Consider the following 21,427-nt stretch of genomic DNA (forward strand, 5'->3'; position numbering starts at 1 on the left):
GGAAACCACAACCCACTCGCTAGATTTTCACATTGATTGTGATTCACAGATAAATTTCTGGTTTATATGTTTATATAATAACGCATATTTAAAACTACCAGCAGCGACCACTTTTTCAATTTAAACATTTTAGCTATATCTCTAATTTAGCTTAAATTACAAATACAAAAATTAAACTAGACATGACATGTACACACGTGGACAAATTTGTAGGTACCCCTCGGTTAATGAAAGAAAAACCCACAATGGTCACAGAAATAACTTGAATCTGACAAAGGTAACAATGAATGAAAATTATATGAAAATGAACAAATGAACGTCAGGCATTGCTATTCAAACATGCTTCAACAGAATTATTTTAAAAATAAACTCATGAAACAAGCCTGGACAAAAATGATGGTACCCTTAACTTAATATTTTGTTGCACAACTTTTTAAGGCAATCACTGCAATCAAACGATTCCTATAACTGTCAATGAGATTTCTGCACCTCTCAGCAGGTATTTTGGACCACTCCTCATGACCAAACTGCTCCAGTTGTCTCAGGTTTGAATGATGCCTTTTCCAGACGACATGTTTCAGCTCCTTCCAAAGATGCTCAACAGGATTTAGATCAGGGCTCATAGAAGGCCACTTCAGAATAGTCCAATGTTTTCCTCTTAGCCATTCTTGGGTGTTTTTAGCTGTGTGTTTTGGGTCATTATCCTGCTGTAAGACCCATGACCTGCGACTGAGACCATCTTTTTGACATTGGGCAGCACATTTCTCTCTAGAATCCCTTGATATTCTTGAGATTTCATTATACCCTGCAGAGATACAAGACACCCTGTACCAGATACAGCAAAGCAGCCCCAGAACATTACGGAGCCTCCTCCATGTTTCACAGTAGGGACAGTGTTCGGTCTCCCATTAAGTCCACTTTGCCTCAAACAACATCAGATGGTGCGATCTGACGCTGATGTTCCTTGAGCTTGAAGTTCACCTTTAATCTCTTCAGAGGTTTTTCTGGGCTCTTTTGTTACCGTTCGTATTATCCGTCTCTTTGTTTTGTCATCAATTTTCCTCCTGCGGCCGCGTCCAGGGAGGTTGGCTACAGCCCCATGGATCTTACATTTCTGAATAATATCTGCAACTGTGTGGTCACAGGAACATGAAGCTGCTTGGAGATGGTCTTATAACCTTTACCTTTAACATGCTTGTCTATAATTTACTTTCTCATCTCCTTAGACAACTCTTTCCTTCGCTTCCTCTGGTCCATGTTGAGTGTGGTACAAACCATGTCACCAAACAGCACAGTGACTACCTGTAGCCCTGCATATAGGCCCATTGACTGATTACAGGAATGTAGACACCTGTGATGCTAATTAATGGACACACATTGGTTTAACATGTCCCTTTGGTCACATTATTTTCAGTGGTACCATCATTTTTGTCCAGGCCTGCTTCATGAGTTTATTTTGTTAAATAATTCTGTTGAAGCATGTTTGAAAAGCAATGTCTGACTTTCATTTGTTCATTTTCATAGAATTTTTATTCATTATTACCTTTGTCAGATTCAAGTAATTTCTGTGACCATTGTTGGTTTTTCTTTCATTAAACGAGGGGTACCAACAAATTTGTCCACGTGTGTAAATAGTAAATCAGGTGATCAGAATTGTCTACTGGTCAAACAACGTCACTAATCTAACCTTTTACCCAAGCATGATTAAACCATACCTAAGCATGACCAGGTCGCACTAATTACAACACTGTTCTGAGCCAGAGCTTCTTACACAAAAGGTGTAAGAAGCTATTTTCTACATGACATTTTGGCTGTTTGTTCAGGGTATTAGAAAGAGAGCTACACTTCATACAGTTCTCTTGTACTTCTGCACTTTTGGTTCTGTTGTACCCAACTTCCATTCGGACCCGCAGCAGAGGTAAACTGACCAGGAGCCCACCAGAGCAGACATCAGCAAAGTTGCGCCGTTTTAACCTTTTGAGGGTTGACTGTTATGGAACAAGTGGGAGTTGGAAATGTTGGCAGCTTATTGGAAACAGGGTGAAGTTGAGGGTCTATATCCTCTGTAGTGTTTCCCCTAGGATCTGGTCTTCGGATGGTGGGGGTGTGTATCGACATGCTTTACTTGAAGTGTGCACATAAAGCAGCAGATAAATTTGAGTGTGGCCCATACGAGCTTCCGTACAAGGGGATAACACCACAGTTGATTTCCCATTTTGCTCTCCAACGTTTTTTAGGAAATAAATTTAAAAAGATTAACTTGAGTGTTCTCCTCCTCCCCGCTCCTCATGCATGCGTCGCATGGCACGGCCTACCATCAAGACTTAAATAGGCGTGTTCCTCTGCCACAAGTTGGAAACAATATAGTTCCTCTCCCGCTGCGGTAAATTGGCAACATGTGAACACGTACAGATGCTTAATAATTGACTAACTTGTTTCTGTACAAAGAAGAAGTCTGACAGACTAACATCCACTCAGACAAATCCTCCAAGTGTGTGTGTGTGCACGTGTGTGTGTGTGTACATTAGGCTGGTTATAAATCTTGTTAGTGTAAAACTCACTGTGGATGGTCAACTCGGAGTCTTTGTTAAGTTCATAAAGGCGAAGAGCTTCTTCCAATTCCAGCTGAGATGACACGGTGCAGGGGTCACCTGATGACAGCAGAGATATAATATTAGTATATACGCATACATTGCTCAAGAGACCAATGAAGATTCGAGAGACCATTCAAGATTAATAACATAAAACCACACAGTAATTGGAGCATTTTAAGTAAAACCACAGTGGTTCCAGAGCCAGTTTGTAACTTAGGTTCAAGTTTTTTCTTCCTGTTCAACCATTAAAGCTCTGACTCCACACCCAAAACATTTTTCTGGGCAACAAGGGAAGAACAGAAACTGTTTCTAATCACCATCAAACTTTATGCATATAATGAATGAGTGGTTCTGATGCTTTTAAGACTGAGCCTCCTGAGTATGAAGTACATTTTTCAGATTTATAAAAACTCTATATTTCAAAGCAAATTTTAACTCCATGTATCAAAGACAAAAAATACTTTTAATAATGCACTCATAAACGTCTGATGTGACCTTCACAGTTTGGTGGATCTGTGCTTCACTCATCTCCGAGGTCGTTTTCTTGTTAATCTTCCTGCTTGGGGCAGGCATCAGCTTCTCTCCAAGAAAAATGTTTACACAGGGCGTTTCTCAGTATTGTACTTATTTCTATTTTTTTTTTAGCTAGTTCCAGCTAACCATTTATGTTTTCCACGGCCTCTCAGTGGACTCATAAAATGTATATGCCAGCAAACAAAGCAGACCGAGTACTGGTGCATAAATCTGTAGCCCCCTGGCAGTCCAGTCCAGATTTAAAGCAACATCTTTCAACATTAGAAACACTTTCTGTATTGAGGAAATAAACATCCCCCAGGTTACTCATCATATGCGGCAGGAGGATGCACAGTGGGTTGTATGTATAAGGATCTCACAAAATCAAGTGTGTTTGTGTCAGACTGCAGTAAATGTTTCAGTTTCATTTTACTTGGTGAAAACGTCAAAAATGCCACTCAGACATTCAGACGCCTGACTTTCCCCTAACAGGAAAAGCCAGGTGACACAACAGCTACTGAGTCTCAGAGCGCAACTCATGATGACAAACTGCTGATAGCGTAACTAGCACAAGAACAGAAACTGTGACACATACTGTAAAAACTGTGCCTGTACGTTAATGTTTGACTAATTGCAAGTATGTGACATTCAACAGGCGCCTGTTTTGCTTTTTATTACAATTCAGGATCTGTGTTCCTTATTTACTAGGACAGGGACACAGTAAGCATGCACAGCCAGCAATGAATGAATCATTTAATCACCTCTGTTGTCTTATTGCTACATTTTTTTTCTGCTATGAAGCAGAGATGAACTGTTTTTAAGAAACCATAGATTTTCCCCAACACACTGCTCCTCTGTGGTTTAAACTGGTTATAGTGACGTGCAAGAAAAAGTGCAGAACAGCAGTCAATGTCCCCACCCACAGTTTGTGTGAAATGTCAGTCAGCTGTGTAGGACAGACAACAGAGAAAGAAAAGCTCGGCTGCTCTTAGAGAATAAAAAAAAAAAAAACATGATTTTCTGGTAGTTTTTTTTCTCCAACAATGGCAAAACAACAGCTATAGGTACATTTAAATTATTATCACTGAAAGGTTATTTCAATACTAAAAAAAGACACTCCTGTATAATAATACACAGAGTAATAGAGATCAATTGTTTCTTTATATTTATTCTTTCTATGGCATAAACTTAATAAAAATCCAAGATTTATTTTCTCAGAAATTTTAAATACCACATAGGACCAGTAAAAAAGATTTTTATGCCGAATATCATTTTATAGCCAACACAATCATGGGAAAGACTACCAAGTGTCCTGAAGACAGACATTGACATCCTTTACAAGGAGAGCAAGGCTTGAAACTTGATTGCTAAGTATTTTAACAGAAAGTTGAGTGAAAGAAAAAGCTGTGGTGGGAAAATCTGCTCAAGAAAAAGGGGATCACATTTTCAGACTCACAAGGCGTGGAGTGGGGCTTCAGTCACTACTTGAAAGACACCAACATATCCAGGACATGGACAGAAACTGTCCCATTTTATTTTAATGCACTCATAAATGAGAGAAAAAAAAATCTACTCTGATCTATGGAGGAAAGGACTCGATTGCTATTTAGATTAAATTAAAATTTACATTTTATTTGGAAATCAAGTCCCAGAGTCTGAAGGGAAAGTATAGAAGCAAGTGAATATACTGTATAGCACAGGAACATGCTTCTCAGTAGGCTGATAACTCTGTATTCATCTTTTTTTACTGGTCTTACGCAATATTATTTTCTGTTAGCTGAACGCTATAATCATCAAAAATAACAGGAAAAAAATGCTTGAATTAGATCACTGTGGTTAATGCATCTATACTGTTTAATTGTTTTATTGAATTACCGAAATAAAAAAACAAAAAACAATGATATTCTAATTTAATAATATGTACCTGTATTTTGTTGCTCTTCGTGTAAATGAATAATTTTGGAAACATTTGTGATCCTCATGACAATGACTAAAGCTCACATAGCACATATGTATGAAAGTGGTTTTGATGAATAAGGCAGTAGTAAGGACAGCCTCTTTACTATTTACTTAGGAAGGATCACCAAGTGTCGTTTATTGCTGACACACTAATGACTCCACTAATTATATGAGGGAGGCTACAAGTGGGAGTTAGTCTGAGTCTAATGAGTTTTGGGAGGCTGACCTTCTCCTGGGCTGAACGATCTGATGGCTCAATCTTTCCTAAGACGCCTTTATTGCTGCCTGACTAACAGAACTGAATACAAGAGCTGTGCACCTCTTAGCTTAGAAGAGAATCATCACTTCAGTCAGAGAACAAGGATGTGTGTCGTTAGATAAACTAGCGGTTATATGAACACTTGGCGCCGCCTGCAAGCAAATTTGCCCACAACCTACATAAACATCGGCTTTATCAAAACAGCAGCATCAGCTTCTGTTGTTGCAATCTCATTGTTGCAGAGGAAGGCAAACGTACCTTCCTCATCGATCCACTTCATGGTGAAGAGCTGGTCATTGTCCATTGAGCACATGTCCCTCACCTCACCATACAGGCCCTCATAAGAGATGGACGGTTCAAAATGTGTGATCATGATGTCCCTGCAAGAAAAAAAAGGAAACACTATGATTTATGGCAATGCTTTGAACACAATCACGTACATGCGATCAGCTGCAGCATAAATGCTGGCATAGACAAAAGTTAAAAAAAATAAAAATAACAATTGTTTGCCAATGTTCGTTTAATTTGGAAAAAATAACTTAAATAAGTTTGCTTTAACGTGATAGAAACATTTAGATCACTAACAGGCAAACTCTGGTTCTCTGGTTGTGACAAAGTGTTAAAACATAGTAATACTACCAGATATTTACTTAACTGCATAAAAATACCTCTAACTAGACCAGCCAGACCAAAGAGAAAGCATTTTTCAGAGCTTATCTTTTACTTTCTTCATATTCAAGTTTATATATACACATTCCTAGTATTTAGTAGACTGGCCTTTTAAACTGTTTGCATTAGATGAAACAATCTTCTCTTAGTTTGCTGTAATTTTGGCCCATTCCTCCTGACAGAATTGGTGTATCAGTTTGGTTTGTAGGCCACTATGCTCACACACCTTTTCAGCTCTGCACCCTCCAAATAAAATGCTTTTCTATGCTCTTCGGGTAATCTTGCCCAACTTATTTAAGATTTTACAGGATGTCACACAAAGACGTAATAGGTTTGATGCATTGTCCTTAATGTTTCAACAGTTTGTCAGCTGCTCTACCAGAGAAAACAAAACGTTGGATTTGTTTTATGCAAATGTCAAGGACTCATACATCTCTACAGCAAGACCTCCTCTAGGCAAATCAGATCACAATCTTGTTTTTCTCTGCTCGAAATATAAGCCCATTGTTCAGAGGCAACCTGTAATAAAGAGGACTGTGAGAAAATGGTCACAGGAAGCTGAAGAAGCTCTGCAAGGTTGCTTTGAGGCTACAGACTGGGACGCACTGTGCCAGCCACATGGAGAGGACATCAGTGCCATGACTGAGTGTGTAACCAACTATATAAACTTCTGTGTGGATAACATCATCCCCACCAGAACCGTGAGATGCTTCCCCAATAACAAACCTTGGATCACCAGTGACCTGAAGGACCTGCTTAACAAGAAAGAAAGAGCCTTCAGAGAGGGAGACAGAAAATTATTGAGGAGTTTAAAGAAGCAACTTAAAGTCAAGATAAGAGACAGCAAGGAGGTGTACAAGAAGAAGCTGGAGAGCAAGCTCCAGCAAAACAATATCAGAGATGTGTGGACAGGGATGAAGAAGATCACAGGCTTCAAGCAGAAGGATGATCAGACCGATGGAGGTCTGGACAGAGCCAATGAACTAAACACATTCTTTAATAAGTTCAGCTCAGAAACAAGGTCAGCATCCTCCTCTCCTGCTCACAGCCAAACAGACATTCCACCCTCCTTTGACCCACAGGACCCACAGCTGTCCAGTAACACCTCAAACCTTTTATCTTCCACCTCAGCCCTAGACCCTTCTGCTTCTACATGTTTGCCTTCAACCATATCAGAAGATGCTGATGCTTCCTTTGCTTCCCCCTTCCACCTGTGTGTCTCAAGAAGTCAAGTGAAGAGACAACTGGAGAGACTGAATCGGAATAAGGCTGCAGGTCCAGATCATGTCAGCCCTAGAGTCCTGAAGGCCTGTGCAGAGCAGCTCTGTGGGATTCTGCAGCACCTCTTCAACCTTAGCCTGGCCCAGAAGAAGGTTCCGGTGTTGTGGAAGACCTCCCGTCTTGTTCTGGTACCAAAGAAAACTCATCCATCAGTCCTCAATGACTATAGACCTGTTGCCCTGACATCTCACATCATGAAGGTCCTAGAGAGACTACTGTTGGCCCACCTGAGTAACCAAACAGTAAACCATCAGGACCCCCATCAGTTTGCTTATCGCTGTGGAGTTGGAGTTGAAGATGCCATCATACACCTGCTTCAACAAACCCACTGTCATCTGGACAAAGCCAGCAGCACTGTGAGGATCATGTTCTTTGATTTCTCCAGTGCATTTAATACAATCCAACCTGATTTGCTTTGTCAGAAACTCCAAAAGACTCAGGTGGAGGCCTCAATAATCTCCTGGATCAAAGACTACCTGACAAACAGACCACAGTTTGTGAGACTGAAGGGTTGTGAGTCTAACCAAGTAGTCAGCAGCACAGGAGCACCACAGGGGACTGTACTCTCACCATTCCTTTTCACTCTGTACACCTCAGACTTCCAGTACAAGACAGACTCCTGTCATCTGCAGAAATACTCGGATGATTCTGCAGTCGTGGAGTGGATCAGAGATGGACAAGAAGCTGAGTACAGGAAGGTGGTGGACCACTTTGTGGCATGGTGTGGAAACAATCATCTCATTTTGAACGTGACTAAAACAAAGGAGATGATTGGTAGATTTTAAGAGAAGCAGGAATAAGTCAAAAACTATTTCCATCATGGGAGAAGAAGTGGAGGTGGTGGAGGAGTATAAATACCTCGGTGTTCACCTGGACAACAGACTAGAGTGGAGAACCAACTGTGAAGCCATCTACAAGAGACAGAGCAGACTGTACTTCTTGAGGAAGCTTAGGTCCTTTGGTGTTTCCAGCAAGATGCTGCATATCTTCTATAAGTCTGTTGTGGAGAGTGTGATCTCTTCTGCCATCATCTGCTGGGGAAGCAGCATCAGAGCCAGGGACTTAAAAAAGCTCAACAAGCTGATAAAGAAGGCTGGCTCTGTTGTGGGGACTCCTCTGGAACCTCTGGAGATCATTGTGGAAAGACGGATTCTTCATAAAATGAACATTATGGAGAATCCTGAGCATCCTCTTCATCAGACTGTCCTACAACAACAGAGTGTCTTCAGTCAGAGGCTTCTTCAGATCTGCTGTAAGACGGAGCGCTACAGGAGATCCTTCCTGTCCACAGCCATCAGCATCTACAACAGCTCTTTGAGGAAACCTTCATAATATGAGCTATAACAACTTTTAATTTCCTTTTGGGATTATTAAAGCATTTTTGAATTGAAAATACATCCACAGGTGGGTCTCCATTTATGAGGATTAACCCACTGGAAGCATGACATCAACATCTGGATTTTGGCTTTTTTTTTTTGACATTTAGCGAATAGAAATAATTTCAGTAATCCTGACTCAAGACTAAAATGGAAATGTTTAGTCTGATTAAATGCCAGACAGTGAGAACAAATCTTAATACAGTGTATTTAAATATCTGCTTTCACCTATAAATATAATATCATATTTTATAAAATCTATGGTTTTGGACAGGGCACAGTGCCAGCACAAATCCTGTGGTATTAAGTATGAAGGTTTTATTCAGAGATATTAAAGCAATCAGTTAGGATAACTAAAATAATTATTGAATAGATTAAACCTCATTATCCATCCTCTTTTTCTTTATTCAGAATTTATGGGCAACATATCTGGTTTAAAATGTCAGAGAACAATTGAAAAAATGAGGGTAAAAGTGATATGAAAACATTTGTCTGGGCATTAGGCCCGGAAACAGGTAGCATTTAGGAGCTTAAAACAACCAAAGCTAGGCTTTTTCATAGGTAATTTATTAATGTTTTATACCAGCAGCACACACCCATACTGAAGAAAAACATTCAAACACTCCCATCATCTGTGCTTCAGACTCTCAAAGAAAATACATTGCTGCCTGTGAGTCACAGTCTACGAGTTCATCACCACAGCATTTATTCATCTATCCAGCATGACGAAAATGAAAGAAATACCAGCGAAATAAGATCAAGAAAGGCAAAAAGAGAGCAAGACAGACAGTCACACGGTAAATATACAATGAATCAGAAGCAATAGCTTTATAAATACAATTCCAGTTGTGGCCCACTGTCCCATCGACAGGGTTACACATTTTTCATGACACCTCTCCAAAAACAACATTCAGAACAATCGATGGATGGATGGTTTAGACCAGGGGTTTTTCTCTGGATACACGATGGACTCCTGGCAGAAGTGGAGGATTGTGTGTTTGTCGATAATGTCAGTTGAGGATGTGGAAGATATGTATATAATTGGATGTTTGATATCAGGATTTCTGCTTTTTGGAGTCAGCGGTTACCTGGCATATCGAGAAATTCGGAGAGTGTCAGCAGCTGTTCTGGCCATTGTAAGGCTGCCTGGCATGTGTGATGGGATCTTCAGAGCGATCAACACTCAGACTGAGATGTTACGTGAGTTGAATCGCAGACTGGATGTGATCCTTAGGATCGCAGGCAGGTTGCGGTTCCTGGACTCAGGGGTGAAATTGGATAAATCTTGGATAAAGTTGTTCGCTCGGATCTGGCGAAAGACCAGGAATTTGGCTATTTGGATTCGCCTTTGAGAAGCACCAGCGAGACTCTCAAGGCTGACGGAAAATTAAGAGTCAGCCTAACCCAAATAATTATTGTTTTTCTGAATCTGGCACCCCTGCACAGCCTTGATGGCTGGCTATCTTCAACTTCTCCTGGAAGTTATGTAAACATGACGCTCTGCTCCCTCTGCACCCTCCCTTCCCTGAGAACATCTGTGGACCTGCTCAGAACTTTGTGGCCAGTTGATGAACATTCCAACGTACCATCAAGGACAATGGCCTCTGTGACAGTGCTTCATGGACTTACTTGCACACACTCACAAGCACACACACACATGCTCAAGATAAACATATGCACCCCCTCACACCACCTTCACCGTTCCCGGCATTATGTTGTTTTGTCAACTGTTGCTTCTTTGTGCTGAGGTTTTTTGCAATCTCAAACTGTATCCTGCTAAGGATAAAGTGTGAAATATGATTTTTTTCCCTCTACTTACCTAATGTGGCCTCTTATCTCATCTAGCAAGGGCAGCGCCTGTGAGTGGGCAGCAAAGCCTCGGTGACCCGTCCCCCCTTGTCTTGTGTCATGATGTATGTTTGGATGGGTTTTACTGGAATTCTAATTTCCCCTCGGGGATCAATAAAGTATCTTTGAATTGAATTGATGTATATTTTTTATTCATATATTGCGTATTCTTTATTGTTCTTGTTGTGTATTCTTTAAATAAAATGTGACCAAATCTAAGCTATTTGTGTTTGATAAAAAAAACAAAAACAAACGATACCTGACTTTACATCTCTTCACATAACATGTTAAATAACTGCTAATAGCCAGCCTCAAGCACGCTTCCAGATGATCATCAGTCATGGTGGAACGATATTTGGACTTTATCATCTTCATGTCAGAAAACGCTGACTCGCATAAATAAGTGGAGCCAAATAATGCAGTCAACGAGGTAGCACATTTCCTCATGTTGGGCTATTTTTCCTCTGCAAGTAGGTTCCAGAATGTCATGGTTTTTATGAACAGTCCGAAAACGCCGCTCCACATTTCCATTCTTCGGAATAGCAACAGAAGACTGACAGATGAGGCAAACGCACCTTGAGTATGACATTGTGGAAAAAACGTCCTCCTCTCATACTGTATGGAAGTTGTAGGTTTTTTGCTTCTTGCTGGGTCCAGATCCTCCACTCATTTTAAACCCTTTCTTAAGTTTATTATTATTAAACTGGAGGCTAACTGGCTACTCAGTACTGGTCGGCTCTGCTAGTTTTCCAGTAGCTGGCGTAAATCAAGGTGGTGTCATAAATGATGATGGTGATTTTTATTTTATTTTATTTTTTTGGTCTTGCGATGTACCAAAACTACCTTTGCATTCGACCAGTGGTTTAGACAACAGGATGGAGGATAAAGTCTGGAAATATAGAGATTTTTCCATCTATTGTCTCTTTCCATACTTATCCAGGGAAAATCCTACAGATTCTATATTTTCCTGGATCCAAAGACGCTTTGGTCCAATTACTAATTCTCAACTTCATTCAATGAAATACAGACAGAACAACAAATTTCAACCTTAGGGACAAAAAGTGGTAAAAGGTTGCAACGCCCTGTTTTAATTTGAAGGTTCTTCTGATGGGAACTCACCAAAAACAAGTCTTAAAGTCTCTAAATTAGATGAGTATAAGGAAAGATAAAATAGGTTTGCTATAAAATTAACCATTATCTAACAGAATCTAAACTAAGACCTCCTCCTAGAGATAAAACTGACACTAAAGCATCAACCCGAGTAAGAAATCATTTATCTCTTACTTCCCTATGACAGCAGGAGGACTGGTGTCATCTGATGGCAACGCTCTAGGCTCCCACAGTTTACAACCATAAGAGAGAGGATGGGGGTGGTACATGCAAGCTTTTACAGGTCTGCAGGCGACACTTTATAAATGGCTGAGTGCGGCATCAAGAATGACTGGGATTAAAATGAGCAAATTCAGCAAACAGATGGGAATAAAAAAAGGATATTGTGTGAAATCTGTCTTGGAAAATCTGGAATGACCACCAGGAGAAAGATCTCTTACTGGCTTTACTGCCATCATTAAGACTGAGTTTGTTTTTCATCATCTTGAGAGCTTTAGAGGGGGACGGTAAAAACTAACACTTTTTCAAGGACATGTAGCGTCCAATCTGAGCACAGAGTATGTAAGGTCAGTAAAGGGTAAATCCATGCCCGCAATAAGCACATAAATATACAACAGGTAATGATTTATTAGCTTATAATCGAATTTCACCATAATGGAGAGCATGTGAAATAACTTGTCTTGGTAATAAATCTTCCACACAGCAGATATTAAAATGGCTGGATGGTTGGAAATCATGCATGTAGAACAAATAAAGCACTCTGAGCAATAACACGCTCATGTTAAGAGTCGACCTAATGCTCGCTTCTCCCTCCCTCTATTTTCTAACCTGCTTCCTCTTTCCTGATGGTGTTAATCACTGCCTGGCAGGGAGGGGAAGGAGGGGGGACTGGCAACTAGATACAACACTCTGATCCCACCTTCAGGTCCACCATAGAGGCTCTTCATTCTGTCCTGCAGCTTTGAACACGTCAGACAACAGAACGCGCACAATCACAGAGTACGGTTCAAACGCAGACACAGCAGATCATCTGGGGAAAAAAAGCCTTTCAGCTGCGTCAAAAGTAACCGGAGCCAAGTCTCAATAAATACTATAGTTACATTTTAGCCAGCTTTCAGGTGCTTCTAGCAACTTCCTCAGACTCTGCTAAGGGTACAGCAAATGCAGAACTAGTTTGACAAGTTGTAAAGCAGAACTAAAAAAGTAGAAAACCCCAAACTCATTAAAACATATTTCTGGAGTGTTTCACTAAGCTAACATCAAGCGAGACTCTTAATTGGCTATAGAGCTCAGGACCTGAAATTTGCAGCGGGATTGCAGGTATTGCGCATTACATTTTTAATTGCCGCAAATATAGGTCTTATAATGCGGGACATTCCCGCATGGAATCAGCGAAATGTAAGGACGTGGACGTTTGCACCACCGTCACTTGGCGCGTGCGCCAATCGGGCGTGCTCCTTTTCTCTCAGGATACCAGCTCTCTCCGCTCTCGCTTTATCCCTCTTGCAACAATTGTAGGATTAAGGTAAATGTGCGGTTAAACATGGACCGTTGGTTAAAACACAAATCGAATGTTACATCAGCTGAAGGGGAACCCGCTCCCAAAAAAACACCTCAAGAAAAACTCACGGCTGGAGGCTGCGCTGAAGCCAGTGATGTCGGGAGTGACCCAAAACCTCTGGATTCTCATACAGGTAGCGCTGGTAACTTTATGAAGCCATCCAAAGACAAGTTTCAAGCCAACTGGCTCAAAATATACCCATGGCTTGAACATAATAATGGTGAAATGAACTGTTCCATTTGTAAAATGTAGGGTGCTGTGCCTTTTATGAGCCGGTGCTATAAAACATCAACTTTGCGCCGCCACTCAGATGGCGTTTCTCATACAGCTGCAGTGAAAAGAAAACACGAGACAGATTCAGCAAAAAACGTGATGGCTAAAGCTATTGAAGAAGCGCAGTCACAGTGTGACGAGGAAACAAAGGGGCTTCTAAAAACTGCTTACTTTATTGCCGAAAACGAATTACCCAAAGCAAACTTTTGTCATCTGGTTAAATTTATGAAAGACATGGAGTGTCCCGTTTTTAAAAAGCTTAACACAGAAACATCAAGCTATGGTAGTTACATAAATGAAAAAGGATTGTTAGAAATGCACCAAGCCATTGCAAGTACACTTGTAGAAGATGTTGACAATGCTGTAAGAAGAAGTCATGTGTTCTCATTAGTACTGGATGAATCTACTGACATTAGCAATACAAAACGACTAATTACCTACGTCAGGTACATTGAAGACAACAAGATTCAAACAAAACTGCTCAGGAATTCTGAAATAGTTGATGGAAGAGCAGATACTATTGTTGAGGATGTGAAACAACTGTTGACAGAGAAACCTCTAGATGGAAAACAACTTACAGCAGTTTGCACTGATGGAGCAGCTGTTATGACAGGGTGTCCTCAAGGAGTTGTTAAAAAACTAAGAGAATTATATAACTCAGATTTGGTGAGCTGTACAGCTCATCGTCTTGCACTTGCTGCCACTGATGCAGCCAGCTCTGTGCCACAGGTGAAGAGGTTTCAGCAGGATTTGAGATCAGTTTTTGTGTTTTTCAGTAACTCTGCTGTCAGAAGCAACAAGCTGCATGAAGTGCAGAAACAGCTAGATGAACCCCATCTGAAGTTTACTCAGCCACTTACAGTGAGGTGGTTGTCAATTCACAGTGCTGTTTCAGTTGTGTGCAGATCATTGAAATCCCTGAGAGATGTACTGGAGCACATGGCTTCCTCTGATGCTCAGGATGCTGACAAAGCCAAAGGTCTATTGATAGCTGTCAGACAATTTAACTTTGTGGCCCTTTGTCACATGATGAAGGATATACTGATGCATGTGGTCCTTCTCTCAAAACATTTTCAAAGAGAAGATCTGGACTTTTCCACAGCCCAGCCAATGGTTGAAAGTACCAAAGCAGCACTGGGAGAACTAATAGTCCACCCTGGCCCTTCAGAAGCAGGATTCTTCAGGTCTCTACAGGGTAACAAGTTTAAAGGAGACAAAGTTTCTGACTGTCACACTCAAAAACCAGCCTTTGATGACATGAAGAGCAGGTATGTTGGATCCTTGATAAAAGAAATTGACAGAAGATTTCCCTCTGACACACTGGATATTTTGTCATGGTTCACAGTTCTGGAGCCAAAAAACACCATTGTGGCAAAACAGTCTGAGAATTTTTCTCACTATGGTGCAGATAAACTTGGCAACCTACTGGCCCACTTCTCAAGTAGTGTAAATGCAGCGGATGCTCGGTCCGAGTTTGTATTGCTGAAGCAAATTATGGTTTCCAGTGACCGTTATGCCTTATTTTCCTTTCAAGAGTTTGCAGAGGCTGTCCTGAGTAAACATGGTGTATTCACTGAAATGGAGAAGCTAATTAAGATAGCGCTGGTCATACCAATTGCAAGTGTGTCTTGCGAACGTAGATTCAGCACACAAAACAGGATAAAAACAAGATTCAGAAATTCACTTAATAACACAAACCTCACCAATCTGATGATGATTTCAGAACTTGGTCCACCCCAAGAGCAGTTTGATTTTAAAAGAGCTATAATCAAATGGAAAGAGATGAAGCAGAGAAGACAGAGAACAGAGAGGACAGAGGATCGAGCAGAGCCTGGAGGAACGAGCCACCAAAAAGAACCATTACACTGATTTAGCTGATGAACAAAAAAGTTGGAGCAATGTATATAGTTGGATACGTTATGATGCCAAGTCACCAAAGTCTGTTTTTGCAGATTAGGTTTTTGAAATATTTTGTTTTTTCTGGAAAGAGAGAACCCACGGCAAGAAGAGAGAATGGAGACCGATTAGAAGGAGGCACCAAAAGGATGAAAGATGCAACTCAAAGTGGAAGAACATAAAACAAATTACAGAAATGTAAATAGTTCAGATAATATCCGAAGCCCCTAAGCAGCTAAGCCAGAAGTCTTGAGAGAAATTGTATTTCAACAAAGTTGTTACAATGAAGAGAAATGCAGACAGAAGTACAAAAACAGGAAAAGAGTAAAGCATGGAGACAAAAGATAAGAGACAGCCACAGATGAAGCTATGATGACAAGTAAAGAAGATTAAAAAGGGACAGTTAGAATAGTATCATTGTGAGGTAAGACTAACCAATGTTAAGATCTAAAGTTAATCTCAAAAGCAGTTGAATGGATAGTTTCCATGCTTAAAATATTTTTCTTCCTTTACCTCCTGTCTAAAGAGATGGGAAAGAGATGAATAAAGCTGAAGAAGGAACAGCGTGGAGACAAGAGAGCCACCTAAGATGACTACTCAGAAAGGAGAAAGTGACAAATTAAAGCTGCCAATTAATCTGAGGTATGAGTAGGACATTTTGTCAGGGTCATAAGTTGCATCCCCCCGAAAGTGTATAAATCCCCCCCTATTTTAAAAAGTGAATTTCAGGCCCTGGAGCTAATTTTATGACTTGGTTGTTAGCATACAGTAGACTCCATTATATAAGTCAGTGCTGCGATTTATGTTAGCCGCATTACAGAAATCATACAGTTCCCGATTTTCTTCCAGGATTGCCCTTTATTTATCCCCATCCATGTTTCTATTAAGTCAGTCTTACCAGCTTCGCTGTCCTTGCTAAAGAAACACATCCCACAGCATGATGCCGCCACTATACTGTCTCACCCTGGAAATAAGTGTGTTCAGCTTAATGCACCGTCGGTTTTTCTCCATACACTACATGTCAGGAAAAAGTTAAATCTTGGTCTCGTCTTACCAGAGCACCTTTTTCCACATTTGCTGTTTCCACTAGACGGCTTGTACTTTTGCAGGGATCTGCAATTTCCTTATTATGCAAAAGACATTACAGTTTTAGCCAACTTTTACTTTAATAGACTCTGACCACAAAATAATATACTAAACTAACTTGTTGTTCCAAGTAAGTAAGGTGACTAAAGCACAAAAACTGTATGTTGAACAAATGGGATCTTTTGAATGTTGATGAATAACAAGTCACAGCATTCCAAGTAGACGAGGTGTTTCTCCACTGAGTGCCGTCCTACTGTGCAGTTAAATTAAGAGGCAAAGAATTGACTGGGAGGAGAATGTTATATTCTGAACGTCATGATTGCTGTCAGCAGGACTTGGCAGCCCCATCAGCCCCACATGAAGCAATTCCTCAAGGTGAGAACTCAAGAGAGATCAGGGTGCCTCTTAACACCATTGGTCTCTTTGCCAATGCTGCAGCTAGAAGTAACACCTTTGCATGACTCACACAAATCATCCTCAAACATTTGCAAGACAAAACTACAAAGAAGAGATTGCAGTTTGCTCGGTTGGCTTTAGATATCCTGTTCCTCAGAATGAAACAAGACTCTGCTAGTCTGGACCGCTGGATGCTGTGGTCTCTGGGCAACATGGGTCACCTGCAGTGTTAAACAAGCGGACACTATGTGGAGGCCAACAGCACCAGACAGAAACAATCCATTCAAGTCATGTCGACAAGGTTGCTCCTGAGAAAAACAAACTGCATTTCAGGCATGTTCAAAACACAAAGCATTTACTTGACATCTTGCAATATGGCTAAACGTATTATTAAAAATGGCCACCTGTAGTTTGCTCCTGCTTTTAACACAAGTACAAAGCAGCTATAGTAACAAATAAGGGAAACAGAGAGAAATAATTCAACAAAAGTGAAGGACTCTTAATTTTCAAGAAATGTTCTGTTGATTATATTATAGAAACCATTTAACAGAGCTGGTTTCAGTCCATTCAAAGTGAGTGTTACTGATACAATCATCACTAAAAATGTTTGATCAGCTAAATTCATCTGATTACAACTCAAAGTGTGCTGCTGTCAGTTGGAAATGAATTCCTCACAAAACTATGACAAGAAAATTGGCCAATGCAAGAGATGAGCTCAAAAACATGGAAACTCCTACATGCAACGCTTGAGCGCTCCAGAAAACAAGCAAACACTGCTGCGTTATTGGCTGATGGATGGCTGCATGACTGTGAATAAACGCTTGAGGGGTTTTTCAGAAGATAAGTAAACAGCATGATGGGGAATACTTTTTTTATTTAAACAAAACAGTGCCTTTAAGCACTGATGCAATCAGGAGTCTGTAACAAAGAGCAACTTCTTCGATAAGAGGAAAATAATTGAATTGCTCCATCAAGCTGGTGCAATCTCTGTACCTTGGCAAGCAGCGCTGCTTCATGAAGGAATCTTGAAGTTGATCTGATGCAGGAAGGGACTTGATTTGCAAGTAACAAAACGTGCGTCCTTTTTGCAAAGAGTCCATTGTTTTAGGACATAAATTGTCTTGTTCTGTTCAGGGTGGAGAACTTTTCAATTAGTGCAAAACCACAGACTCATAACAACCCGACTGATGAAACAGGGTTTAAAAGGGACTCCATGCCCAACACGGGGTATTAACTACAGGCATTGCAGAAAGTATTACTTTGAGCCATTGGGGTTTCTGCAGGCCTATCAAAACCCGCAGCAATAACTACACAAATAAACAATAATGTTCTGCAAACAGCCGAGCACGTGGTGGTGCCCCCAACTGCCCCAAGCCCCGGAAATTGATTTCAAAATCCTGCTCCCACTGTGTGGCTGCAAATGATCACTTCTCTAAAGATGTGGGCCTGTTGAACGGGTGCTAATGGACTTTTATTCCTTTCTAATACACAGAATATTTATTGCACTCATAGTTAATCTACCTTTGCAGCTGCGTATGCCGAGATTATGTTATAATTGTTTAATTTTCTTCTTAAAGTTCTTCAAAAAGCCTTTTTTTTCCCAGTTTAAAACTGTACAAAACAAAAACTCGATTCTTTCTAAACTGCGGAGAGAATAATTTACATCAGGACGTACTGAATGACGGCAAAGTGTTTTGTTCAGTTTTGTATCATCAGAATTATCAGTGTATGGATTTTTGAATAACTTGGGGAGAAAGAAAACAAACTAAAAGGCAGTTGCGTGTTCTTCTATAAAATCACTTTTAAGAGTGAATCTGCTGCCAACATCACACTGGTTTCTAGTCAGATGGTCTTTGTAGTCTTTATGAGGGCAGAAGACTGTTCGGGGACAGACCGAGACGGCTACAAGCGGACACCAGTCTGCACAAGCTGCCACAAGCCAGAGAGCGAACACGCAAACCAGAATGAAAACACCACAAAAGTAGATTGTTCACACCGCTGGCAGAATAGGGTTCAAAAATATTTACATTCAACCAAGATGTTTTTTACTACTAGAAAGGATCGCTTCAAAGTTCATAAAACAATGGTAAAGAAGCATATATGCAGCAGTGTTTCTCCTGTTCTGTGAGATTATAAATATTGGTTTATACTTCTCACCCCTCTTGAATATTTTCATAACTAGACGATGTTCACTATTGTTTCCCTTTTTTTCTCCGTTTTTCAATTTAGAACATATTCAAAACATTTTACTGAACTGAAGGTTACCTTTCCTTCATAAAACAAGTCTATGATGTCCTTATGAAACAAAAAATGATCATTTCTTCCTCAACATGGACGTGCCTCTGCAATGTTGTGCTCTCTGTATCGCAGACCCACACGGCACGTGAACACACACACTCCCGCCAGTAGACAGACCGCGCCGGAGAAGATATCGCAACCACCCGCATGACACGCTAAAATGTCAGCGTTTTTCAAACAGAAAAACATAAAAACACATAAAACACATGAAGAGCTTAATAACTAGTTATTTATAGGAATGTTCTGTTGAATATGTAGAAATTGATTAAAGCGATTCTTTGTTACCTTGTTATTATTTAAAGTAAACGCATAAAAACCGTCTTCTGTCGCCCTGTAATTTCATATTCAATACTTAGAATATGGGTTCAGACAAGGCTCATTCGTCAGATTAAAAGAGCCTTTAGAGAATAAAAACCTTTAGGCTAATATTAAACATGTTCTTCAATAAGACCACATTTCCTGTATTAAGTGTTCTTTTATTGATCTGAAATCATATTCTAATCTTAAATGGCATGTTTTCATTAGCTGTAAGCAGAGAAACATAATTAGCCTAAACACATCAGTCTGTGTGTGATCAATCTATATGTGTTTCACTTCGTCAATTAACTGAAAAAATGAACTATTTATTAATACGTCGATTTTTTTTTATATGACTGTTTGTCTTCCTGTAAGTAATTTCTGTTTTGATTCACGTTTTATTTCAAAAATGCTGTTTGTGGTGCGGCATATGAGTGGGCGCCACATATACGAAGTCTAACAGACCTCAACATCCTCAGGACCTTTGATGCATGTCGTACCCACTGCTGATCACTGTGCATAAGTGCCACAAAAATGGCAATTCAAAAATTATTTACACCCTTCTCAACCACTGGAAAGATCTTTTTTAGCATTGCAGCAATTAAACCCTTTTTAAAATTGCTGACCGGCTTTTTGCCGGTCTTCACTGGTATTTTGACAATTTGTCTTTGCTGATGTGCTCCAAGTCTTTAAGGTTGAAGGGCCTCCTAGGCATGACCCTAATCTCTAGCTTCCTCCACAAATCCTCTGGTTAGATCCAACCTGTGACTCTGGCTGGTCCACTTCAATATGTTAATACTACATCCAGTCAAAACAAAACAAAAAACATGCTGGTAAAAAAACTGAATAAAAATATTTAAATCTGCCCAAATCTACAAGGGGTATGAATAATTCGGGGCTTAACTGTATAAATTTAAATTAAGGGGATATTACTGCAATGGACACTTACATAAATGGTCAAACACGCCCAAAAGGTTAATTGCAGGCTTGAGGATGTTGATTATTGCCATTAATATAAATGGAAAAAATAAAAATTACAAGGTTCTGGCAAATTTAAAATGAAACAGAATAGAAAGGTATTTGCAACCTCTGCTACAGTTATTTTATTGCACTGTTCGTGCATCACATTGGGTGCTCTCTTTTTCTAACTTTAAGCTTTCTCTGAGCTAAATAAGTATTTCTTTACGGTTGTTGAGTCTTCTTTCAGGACATTTTCATCTCAATAAGGGTACAATTACATACAAAAGAGCTCAAGGACACTTTCACAGCATTTCCTGAAAATCTTGAGATAAAAGCCGTATTTCAGGTCTGGAATTCTTAAATTACGATAAACGGAATAATCCGATATTAGTCACCTGAAATAAGGATATTTGGTAAAATTAACTTTTTACTCTGCACCTTTTTACTCGGCAAATTTAATTCTGACTAAAACCTTTAGGAAGGAAGATTTAAAAAACAAACTGTTTGAATTGTACACATTTCTACCAAGCATGAGCTGGTTACTGGTACCAATGTCTTAAAAAATGTTTGTCATACCTTACCTACAGCTTAAAGTTATTTTTATGAAAAACCTTAGAAAATGGTGGAGTGACCCTAGGTTTAGGCTGTATGGAGCACAGAGAAATACAGGCTCTACAAGCTACTTCTGTTACTATTTACAAACTCCTACCAACAGTGAGCTAATATCACATTTAGCTGATGTTTAGGCTATATTTGTACTTAAAGCCAACTGGAAAAAAAATCATAGTAACAATGGATGTATATAATAATCAATATGTTGCATTATTTTGGCAGTAGTATGAATAATTGTTGCTTCTCTGTTTTAAACAAAAGCAAATCAATCATGCTATACATTTCTATTGTAAAGGATTAAACGTTTCTCAAGGTTATGTCGTGAAAATGTCATATGAACAACCGCCTAATTTGGACATCAAGAATGGGGATAAAGGTAAATGGTGACGCTGTAGCAACCTTCACATCTGTTTATTATGTCTGCGCGGGGAAATTTTTG

The 21,427-nt window shown here is 39.9% G+C and overlaps 1 protein-coding gene and 1 long non-coding RNA gene across 2 annotated transcripts in view; one reads left to right on the forward strand and one right to left on the reverse strand.

The window, feature by feature from the left end:
• prkci (protein kinase C, iota) overlaps positions 1-21,427 on the reverse strand; it is a 46,099-nt gene that overhangs the window by 21,685 nt on the left and 2,987 nt on the right. Inside the window, exons 2-3 of the mRNA XM_047367547.1 lie at positions 5,584-5,705; positions 2,562-2,651 (exon numbers count right to left, since the gene is read on the reverse strand). Of these exons, the coding sequence (XP_047223503.1) occupies positions 2,562-2,651; positions 5,584-5,705 (212 nt within the window). The remainder of the gene's footprint in view (positions 1-2,561; positions 2,652-5,583; positions 5,706-21,427) is intronic.
• Positions 1-21,427, forward strand: part of LOC124869600 — a 46,534-nt gene that overhangs the window by 12,686 nt on the left and 12,421 nt on the right. The gene's annotated exons all lie outside the window — the stretch shown is intronic.

Source organism: Girardinichthys multiradiatus, chromosome 6 (genome assembly GCF_021462225.1).
Source record: "Girardinichthys multiradiatus isolate DD_20200921_A chromosome 6, DD_fGirMul_XY1, whole genome shotgun sequence".
In the NCBI taxonomy this organism is placed as follows: domain Eukaryota; kingdom Metazoa; phylum Chordata; class Actinopteri; order Cyprinodontiformes; family Goodeidae; genus Girardinichthys; species Girardinichthys multiradiatus.